Source organism: Solanum dulcamara, chromosome 7 (assembly GCF_947179165.1).
Source record: "Solanum dulcamara chromosome 7, daSolDulc1.2, whole genome shotgun sequence".
In the NCBI taxonomy this organism is placed as follows: domain Eukaryota; kingdom Viridiplantae; phylum Streptophyta; class Magnoliopsida; order Solanales; family Solanaceae; genus Solanum; species Solanum dulcamara.
In genome coordinates, this window is record NC_077243.1 from 56,456,399 (window position 1) to 56,467,044 (window position 10,646).

At 39.7% G+C, this 10,646-nt stretch overlaps 1 protein-coding gene across 1 annotated transcript; it reads left to right on the forward strand.

Moving 5' to 3' along the window:
• Positions 1-7,052: 7,052 nt before the first annotated feature.
• Positions 7,053-7,735, forward strand: LOC129894760 (uncharacterized mitochondrial protein AtMg00860-like). Its single transcript, XM_055970408.1, has 3 exons — positions 7,053-7,189; positions 7,343-7,541; positions 7,589-7,735. The coding sequence occupies exons 1-3, from the start codon at positions 7,053-7,055 to the stop codon at positions 7,733-7,735; spliced, it is 483 nt and encodes a 160-aa protein (XP_055826383.1).
• Positions 7,736-10,646: the final 2,911 nt, after the last annotated feature.

The following is a 10,646-nucleotide window of genomic DNA, read 5'->3' on the forward strand; positions in this document are numbered from 1 at the left end:
GCATGATTTATAATTAATGGATTTCAAAGTATTTATGCATAATTTCATTTACATACATGTTTGAAAGTTGAAGTGATTTAAACCAACCAAGTTTTACTATATTTTTAATGAAGTTTAACTTGAAAGCATTCACTCTAAATAAATGTTTATGACAGCAATGTCTATGATCTAAAGGGAGTCTTATGAAATAAAAGATTTATGAAATGCTATGAATGATGGATTCTTTAAGCTATAAGGATAATTTTTGCATATTTGAATCATTAAAGATTTTAATGAGCTATTACACCGAATGTGATATTTTGAATTCTCAAGCTATATGGTATGACTATTTTGAAGTATTAAACTATTCCGTGGAATTGACTTAGCACCGAATGGGTCATTGAGGTGGTATTCGGTAAGAGAATCCTAGTAGCAACCCCTTGTCTCATTAACTATGTGCCAACATAGGAGCCCTTGTAGGCTTCGGCTAATGGATCAATGAAAGCCCTTAAAGTTAAAGTTAAAGAATGAATGTGAAGTTGATGGAGTTCTACCCTAGGCAAGTAGACTCCCCGGACAACGTAGGGGGTGATGTTGGATTTCATATAATAGCCCACGTGTTCTTAATGTCGGTTATAGTCAACTTTCCACAAATGAATGTTTCAAATGCTATTTACATAATTACTCATGCATTTATATATCCACATATGTATTATTTAAATGATATCTACTTGATTACTCATGCATGCTCTCATTTATGTACTTTACCTTATAAATGTCCTAAATATTTTACTTTGTCATGCATTCCTACATACTTAGTACATTCAAAGTACTAACGCATACTCTTTTGTCTACATGATATCACCATGTAGGCATCGGTGCTCCTCCCCGTTCTCATCCACGTGGCTAGTTGAGATTTTATTTGAAGGCTACTTTTGGTCAATTTCCATGTTCCGGGATCAATACTCATTTATCTTTATAGCTTATGATATGTTAAGATATTTAGACACTTACTATGGCATTTCTTTCTATTATGATTAAGGGTGATCTAGAGACTTGTCGTATCCTCATTAAATCTAAATGTTAGAGGATTTGTTGGACATATATAAGTTGAAGATTTACTATTATGATGTCCGCTTGTTTATTTATTTTCATTACCTATGAAAGGCTAAAAGAATGCTAAGAGACTTGTTTGAGGTACTTTTGGGTTCCTCATTCGCCATGTCATGTCTAGGCCCTAGGCTTGGGTTGTAACACAAACTTGGTATCAGAGCACAAGGTTTAAGGTCTCCTAGGGAATCTACTATGCCACATAAAGTAGAGTATTTTTCATGGGTGGAAAGTGCGCCACATCTATTAATAAAAGGTAATGAGGCATTTAGTAAACTCCACTTCTTTCATCATTCTTTTGTCGTGTGATAGAGTTGAACTCTATGGTTTTCCTTTATAATGCTTTCTCTTTGTTATTATAGAATCATTTCTCCAATAAGATCTCCCATAAGAAGGAACATGTATTAGGATCAACAAGCTCCACAAGTCCCCAATGACCCTTTTGCCAAACAAGTGTCATATACCGTTTAGGGTAGTGTTCCTAGTACTTGACCATGACATGGCTACATAAGCTAACCTAGAGTTTGTTTCTCCCATGAACTCAAATATGGGTATGATGTCTAGTCATGTTCGTGATTTCATTCACATGAACCCTTTTGAGTTCCATGGTTCTAAGGTGGATGAAGATGCACAAGAGTTTAATAAGAACATTTGAAAGATTTGGATATCATGGGGATTTTTCCAATGGAGAAGGCGGACTTAGAGGCCTATCAAATTAAGGGAGTTTCTTAAATTTAGTTTGAACAATGAAAAGTAAAAAGGGGTAGAGATGATTATAATATTGATTGGGAAGAGTTTAAGGGTGTTTTTCTTGGTTGTTTCTTTCCATTGGAGTTGAGGGAAGCTAAGGTGCAAGAATTCATCAATTTGAGGCAAGGGAACATAAGTGTGAGGGATTATTCCCTTAAGTTCACCCAAATGTTAAAGTTTTCTCCTTTCAGGGTTGCTAATCTTAGAGCTCGCAGGAGTAAATTTATTTTGGTGTGTCGACTTAGTGGTCAAAGAGTGTAGAACCACCATGTTGATCAAGGAGATGGACATTTCAAGGCTTTAAAATATGCTGAGAAATTAGAGGAGGAGAAGTTGGAGGAAGGAGTTAGGGAATGTAAGAGGCCTCAAACCAATAATGGTGATTTTGCACATGGCAAGTTTGTTGATGGTGGCCATTCATAATTTTGCCAAAATTTCTGCGGTCAAAATTCTTCTAACACTCTAGCTCCAAAGTTCAACAATGATAGGGTATCTAATCCTAAGCCTCAAGCAAGAGATCTGAGTAGTCAACTTATTCCTCTATACAAGAAGTGTGGGAAGAAGTATTTAGGACAATGTTTGGCGGGATCAGGTGCTTGTTATGGGTGTGGCAAGATGTGTCACCAACTAATGGATTGTCCTTCAAGTGCTATTAGAGGTGGAGGTGGTCGACCCCAAACTTAAACTCAGACCAATACAGGCCGATAGACTCAGCATGGGACTACTTCCAATTCAGGTGGCGGTTAGTGCCAAAATAGATTCTATGCTTTACATACTAGTCAAGAGTTGGAGGATTGGCTTGATTTTGTAACTGGTATGTTAAAGGTCTTTTGAGTTTGATTTTTATGCATTGTTAGATCCAGCTTCAACTCTATCATTTATTACTCCTTATCTTGCTATTAAAATTTGATGTTAGTCCCGAGATCTTGTTAGAACCTTTTTTGGTCTATACTCATATTGATGATTTTGTTTTGGCTTAAAAGAGTCTATAAAAATTGACCAGACTCAATTTATCAACAAAATCACCTCATTTGATCTTGTATAGCTTGTTATGACCCATTTTGATGTTATTCTATATATGGATTTGCTTCATGCATGTTGTGCATCCATAAATTGTAGAACTATATGGTTAGGTTTCAATTTTGTAATGAGCCAGTTCTTGAATGGAAAGGTAGTAATTTTGTGTTTAAAGGTCAATTTATCTTATTCCTTAAAGCTCGGAAAATGATTTCCAGAGGTTGTTTTTATCATCTAGTGTGGGTTAGAGATATAGATTTCGAAGTCCCTACACTTTAGTCAATTTCAATTTTTAATGAACTTTTGGAAGTGTTTCCAATAATCTACCTGATATCCTTTCCAAAAGGTAGATTTAATTTGGTAATGATCTTCTTCCCAAAACCCAACCAATCTTGATTCTTCCTTACCGTATAGCCCCGATGAAACTTAAAGAGTTATGGATAGGTTGAAAGACTTATTAGATCAAGTATTTCACCAAAGGTTCTCTAATTCTCTTTTGTAAGAAGAAGAATGGTTCTCTATGTATGTGTATTGACTACCAATAATTGAACAGGGTCACAATCAAGAATAAGTATCTCATTACAAGGATTGATGACTTTTTTGATCAACTTCAAGGATCGAGTTACTTCTCAAAGATCGGTGTTCGACTAGGTTATCATCAACTTTGAGTAAGGGAATGTGAAATTCTGAAGATGGCCTTTAGAAATCGATATGGTAAGTTTGAACTTTCGTATGTCTTTTGGACTAACGAATGCTCGTACAGATTTTATGGATTTGATGAACTGTAACACCTCGTATTGTTCTAGCCTAGATCAATTCGAGAACTAATAGAAAACCTGAGAAAATGTAAGTTGTGAAAGGAATACAACCTACTCAATTGTTCATAGAAGGTTTTAGGAGTCGTAGAGAGGAATTTGTTGAACCCCTAGACAATTAGTCAATTTAAGGGGTAAAGGACAATTTCTACGACCCGTAGAGTGTTCTACAAGCCGTAGGAAGGGCTCTTAGAACCCCAAACATAGCCAATTATAGAAATCTAAGTCAGTCCCTACAAGCACTATGTGACGACCCATCAAAGGGTCTATGACCTGTAGAAGGGACTCATAGGCCAAGTGATGCAATTCAAGTAACTAAAGAAAATTGTACCTAATTTTTACAATGGGGTCCTATGTCCCATAAGTCCCTGTATGAGCCGTATGAAGTGTCTTTTGGAATCCACTTTAATAGAAGCCTAAGTCCTCCACCTACGAGTTGGCAGGATGACCCGTACAATGGTCTATAACCCATGGATTTGTTTATAGACCCACTTACCCAATTTCTAGTGAGTCCATAATTGGACCCCCAGTCCTATGAGAGGGACCCTACAGTCCATTGGAAGGCACCTATAGCGGCCTAGACCCAGTTTAATGAGGAGCATTTCAGTCTTTTCCCCACCTTTCCCAAACTTTATCAGAGCCATTTTGGGACTAAATTTAGTCCTTTATCTGTACTCAAAAGGTTTTTCTCCCATTAACACTTAGAAACTTTGAGAGCAAGGATTGGAGAAAAGGATAAAAGCTAAGTGTTATGACCTACCACTTTATTATGAAAAAGGGAGAATAACCTATAGTCTTGGAGAAGTTACTGGAAGACTCTAGATTCTTGTAGAAACTTGTAGAGAAATCTTGAAAGACTTGGAATTATCTAGAGTGTGTAGAGAATTCTAAAGTAGCGACTTCTTTGTAAATATGGAAGGACTTATATAGCAATTTTTATTTACACTTGAGCCCCTTAAGAGTAGTATAAATAGAGGGGGCATTCAATTATAGAAAACCATCCAGAAATTAAGCATTCTTCCAAGTGATACAAAGCCTTCTTCATAAAAGCTCTCTTGTCTTTATTACAATCTAGCATTCCCTTAGCGATCTAGTCTTAAAGTCTTACTTGAGCTTGCAAGATCGTGAAAGATTTGTGAGTAAGTTTTCAAGTGCCGCACGAAGGTCTTAGTTGAAGTCTAAGTCCACGACAACATGGTATCAGAGCAAGGTTCTACTAAGTGATATAGAAAGTAAGGGAGACATCAACGCCACTACCGCCACCAATATCAAGCAAGATATTGGAAGGAAACATTGCAAGGGAAAAAAGAACTCTAAGAGAAGTGAGGAGGTGCCGCTTGAGCCTAAACCAAGTGAGGCCCTAATATCCTACTCACCCTTGGCCACTGAAGTGAGTGACGATGATAGAGGCAATGAGCCTATGGATTTCAAGCCTGGAATGGAGTGGATCGCAAGGGTGGATACTTCCCGGTAGGCCGTAGAGATATTAGGCAAGCGCTTGAACTATTTCGACGGGAAGTTCAAGTCTCTAGAGGAATTCACCCTTGAGGAGAATGAAAACATCTAGAAAGAGTTAGATGTGTGCAAGGCGGCTGAGTACGAGATGAAAGAGGTGTTCACTTCCTTGGAGTATTAGCTCATGGACTCACTAAGCACGATAGAGACCATGAAGACTGAGATGGCAGCACTCAAGGGAGACGTAGAAGCAGGGAGATGCATGACATCCAGCGTGGACAGGGAGGCCAAGATTGAGACTTCCAAGCCATCTATGTTCAAAGCTTCCCGTGATGCATAAGAAGTAGAGAACTTCCTTTGTCACTTGGAGAATTACTTCAAGTGTAAAAAGTGAAGAACGATGTGACAAGGATCAACATAGCCGTGCTATACCTTTCAAAGATGGCCATGTTATGGTGGAACTGAAAGGAGTCCAAGATCGGGAAGGGTCTATGAACCATCAACACTTTGGAGAAATTCTGGGATGAGCTTAGGAAGGCCTTCTTCCCCAACAATATCATCTATGGGGCCAAATGCAAGTTCTGAGAATTGAATAAAATGGGTAGCATATGGGTCTATGTGAAGGAGTTCACTACCCTTACGCTTTAAATCCCCAACCTCACAAATTAAGACATGTTATTCTAGTTCATGGATGGGATGCAAAGCTGGGCCAAGACAGAGTTGGAGTATCGCTAAGTCAGCACCATCGACGAGGCCATCACCCAAGCCGAAGCCCTAATGGACTTTAGGCATGACAGGAACAAAGGCAAAGAAACAAAGAGTAGTCATGCCAAAGGTGGGGGAAATCGTAATAGGGGCAAGGAGCAATACCCTCCTACCAAGAATCATGATGACAAAAAGTCCAATGGTAGGAGGTTCAGATGACAGGGCTATGCCGAGAGGAAGGAGAAAACCATGAAAGAAAGCAGCTACTGTATATATGAAAGTCTTTATGGCTATGCTAAGTGTTCGAAGCTGAAAATACCTGGTGCCATACTACTGGAGTGAAAGGAAAAGGAAGTGGACTAAGGGAAAAGTTCAGACACGACCTATCTTGGCATGATTGGTCTATGCAGAGACATCACGAAGCAAGCTAAGAAGGTGGGAGATTACTCCGCACAATATCTTTACATATCCATCAATGGATGGCTAGCTCATGCTATGGTGGACTCAGGAGTGAAAACCAACATCATCACCAAGATGGCGGCAAAAAGGTTGGGGCTAAGTTATAGGCCAAGTAACACCCACCTGAAAATGCTCAATGCCCCACTGACTCACATTGGGCAAGTGGCAAGGTAAGACCAGCTTTACTATTGCCCTCTTAGATATCCTTGATATAATACTTGGGCAAGAATTCTTCCAATAGTACCACACGATGATCGATCCCTATGTCCAACAACTCTTGGTGATGGAGCGAGAGAGATCCTGCATGGTACCTCTAGTTAACATGCCGAAGAAGAAAGGAAAAGCCCATCTATCGGCCATGTAGCTTTTGAAGGGCTTAAAGAAGAGGGAGCCGACGTTCATAGCCACCATTGCGAGATTGGATAAAGACAATGGTGCTAAAAAGGCATTTTCACCTTGCATAGAGAAGGTGCTTTAAGAGAAAAAGGATATAATGCCGGAAGAGTTGCCGAGAAATCTACCTCTAAGGCGCGAAGTAGACCACAAGATCGAGCTAGAGCCAGGAGTAAGCCAGTCGCATACTCACCATACCGCATGGCTCCACTCGTGTTAGAGAAGCTGAGGAAGTAGTTGAAGGAGCTCCTCAAAGCCGGTCATATCCATCCATCCAAGGCACCTTATAGCATACTATTTTTATTTCAAAAGAAGAAGGATGGATTGTTACGCCTATGCATAGAATATCGGGCGCTCAACAAGGTGGCCATGAAGAACAAGTACTCCATCATGCTCATTGCTGACTTGTTTGATATACTTGGACATGCCAAGTATTTCACCAAGGTGGATCTAAGGAAGGTCTACTACCACGTACGCATAGCAGAGGGAGATGAACCAAAGACAACGTATGTGATGTGGTACGGATCTTACGAATGGTTGGTGATGCCCTTCGGCTTAACCAACGCACCCTCCACCTTTTGCACATTAATGAACAAGGTCTTCCACCCCTATGTAGATTAGTTCATGGTAGTCTACTTGGATGACATAGTCATCTATAGCAATACGTTGGAGGAGCACGTGGAGCATCTAAAGAAAGTGTTCCAAGTCTTATGCGAGAATGAGTTCTTCATCAAGTGGGAGAAGTGCAATTTTTCCCAATATGAAGTGCACTTCTTGGGACATGTTATCAGTGAGGGAAAACTAAAGATGGATGAGGCAAAAGTTCGGGCCATCAAGGAGTTGGAGGAGCCCACAAAGGTAACCAAACATAGATCCTTTCTTGGACTTGCTAACTATTACCGCAGGTTAATAATGCCTACTCCGCCAAAGCCGATCTACTTACCAAACTAATAAAGAATAATAAGTCGTGGGTTTGGAGCGAGAAATGTAGGAAGGCCTTCGAAGACCTCAAGGTTATTGTAACAAAAGGAACCGGTCCTAGCATTGCCTGACTTCTCTAAGACATTCGAAGTGCATATATATGCCTATGACTATGCCATTGGAGGAGTATTGATGCAAGAGAGGCACACTATTGCCTTTGAGAGCCGCAAGCTGAACAAAATAGAACAATGGTACACCATGTAGGAGACGGAGATGACGGCCATCGTCCATTACCTACGCACATGGAGACAATACCTACTAGGCTCCAAGTTCTTTGTCCATACCGACAATGTGTCCACTAGCTAATTCTAATTACAAAAGAAGCTCACGCCGAAGCAAGCTAGGTGGCAGGACTTTTTAGCCGAGTTCGACTATGAGCTGGAGTAAAAGCTAGGCAAAGGAAATATTATGGATGATGCCCTAAGTAGGAAGTTCGAGCTAGATGCCATCACTACAGCACATTGTGACATCCAAGATACAATCAAGGATGGTCTACAGCACGATCCCGAGGCAAAGAGGCTTATGAAGTTAGCCATTAAGGGCAAGACAAGGCGCTTCTGGATAGAAGACGGACTCCTGCTTACCGCCGGGAGGAAGATCTATGTGCCAAAATTTAGAACCATCAAGCGGCGGATCATGAAGGAAAGCCATGACACACTTTAGGTCGGGCAGCATCACACAAGGGATTTGATTGAGGCAATCTACTATTGGACACGCATGCGAGATGATATTTAGTGCTATGTGCAGACTTATCTTGTGTGCCAGCAAGACAAGGTGGATCAATGCCAACCAGGAGGGCTCTTGGAGCCTCTGCTCATAGTGGAGCATCTATGGGAAAGCGTGACCATAGTCTTCATCACTTGTCTGCTAAATTCTGATGGGTATGGGTAGATAGGTTCTCCGAGTATGCTGGCTTCATGCCCACCACGGCAGGTTGCACTACTAAGGAGGCTGCCAAACTATTTTTCAAAAATGTGGTGAAGTATTGTGTATTTCTAAGGCACATCATTAGTGACAGAGACCCACACTTCATCGAGAACTTTTGGAGAGAATTGTTCGAGATTCTTGGTACAAAATTGCATTTCTCCACTAGTTTCCACCCACATACAGATGGCCAGATAGAGCGAGCCAATGCCTTGATAGAATGCTACTTGAGGCACTTTATGAGATCCTATTAGAAGGATTGGGCAAGGCTATTAGACGTAGACCAATTCTCATACAACCTGCATCAGAGTGAAGCAACAAGGCGGACACCATTTGAGCTAGCCACAGGCTAACAGCTACAAACTCCACATTTACTATTGGCCGCATTTGAGGGAAAGAGTTTGTGGGCTTATCATATGTCCAGGGGCATTGAGGAACAGCTCGATACTTCCAAGTCCTATTTGAAAAAGGCAGCGAAGAAAATGAATAACTTTTCTGACCGCAAGCATAATCCCATGAATTACAAAGTTGGAGATATGGTCTTGGTCAAGTTCAACCCAAGGCAATTTAAAGCATTGTGAGGCATGCATCAAAGCATAGTGCAAAGGTATGAGGCTCCATTCAGGATCATTTCCTAGGTTGGCAAGATCTCATATAGGTTTGAGCCACCACTGCATCTTAAGGTTCATCCTGTCTTTTATGCCAGTGTCCTCAAGCTGTTCTATGAGGACAAGGATTATCCTAGTCGAAGAAAATCAACTCAGGCACCACTCACTGTTACTGCCTCCCATGATCGAGAAATAGAGGCCATCATGGACTACCAAGCTAGGCAAAAATAGGGATAATAGGCCACTTCTACGATCTTAGTCCACTGGAATGGACAATCTCCAGAGCAGGCCACCTAGGAGAGATATGAAGACTTGTGGAAGTTTAAAGACCAAATTTGGGGTTTCTTGCAGTAGCAATGCACCGCAGTCGTTGCCATATCAGGTAGGGGAGAATTTTATGACCCAACACTTGATCATGAAAAAGGGAGAAGAATCTAAAGTCTTGGAGAGGTTAGTGGAATACTCTAGATTCTTGTAAAAACTTGTAGAAAAGTCTTGAAAGATATGAAATTCTCTAGAGTGTGAAGAGAATTCTAGAGTCGGGACTTTTTTACAAATATGGAAGGACTTGTATAGAAATTTTTATTTACAGTTGAGCCCCTTAGGAGTAGTATAAATAGAGGGGGCATTCAATTATAGAAAACCATCCAGAAATCAAGCATTCTTCCAATTAATACAAAGCCTTCTTTATAAAAGCTATCTAATCTTTCTTACAATCTAGTGCTCCCTTAGAGATCTAGTCTTAAAGGCTTACTTGAGCTTGCAAGATCATGAAAGATTCGTGAGTAAGTTTTCAAGTGCCGCACGGAGGTCTTAGTTGAAGTCTAAGTCCGTGACATAAGGTTCAAGGTTTTCAAGCTAAGTATTCAAGTTTTTGCCTAGATAATCTTTGTTCCAGGTATGTAAGGCTTATCAGAACATTGAACTAAGTCTATCCTCATACCCTACATGTTCTTTATTCAAGTCGAGTTTGAGTTTGAGTTTCAATTCCAATAGAGTGAATTCTTGAATTGTCTATATAAAATTCTTATTGAGTTATGGTATATGTTTGATTATACTTTTATTTAGTTGAGTTTTGAGATAATAGATTCATGTTTACATTCAGATGAACCCTACCCTAGTTGAGTCTTGAATTAAATTATTTTATGCACTACTTTGAGTTAAATAATGATTATTTTTCATTATTTATTTGTAAAAGAGTTTGTGCATGAATTGAGTTTGAAAAGTCTCTTAATTTACATTTTGAGCATGAGTTGAGTTGAGAAGTCCCTTAATCATATTTTAAGAATAAGTATAAATACTTTTAAACATTTATTTTGAAATTGAGTTGAGAAGCTAATTCATATTTTTATGCAATCATTGATTTGAGATCATACCCTATAAAGAGAAGAGATGAGTTTTGAATTAAGTCCAAAAGAGACTAAATGAGTTAATTGATTAATTAGACTCA

What these genes read in the sequence shown, in the direction of transcription:
- LOC129894760 (XM_055970408.1), top strand. Translation starts at nt 7,053, where the DNA reads ATGAAGAACAAGTACTCCATCATGCTCATTGCTGACTTGTTTGATATA. An exon ending in GGAGATGAACCAAAGACAAC is followed by an intron (nt 7,190 to 7,342) that starts GTATGTGATGTG and finishes AGTCATCTATAG; the next exon opens with CAATACGTTGGAGGAGCACG. An exon ending in AGTTGGAGGAGCCCACAAAG is followed by an intron (nt 7,542 to 7,588) that starts GTAACCAAACAT and finishes CTATTACCGCAG; the next exon opens with GTTAATAATGCCTACTCCGC.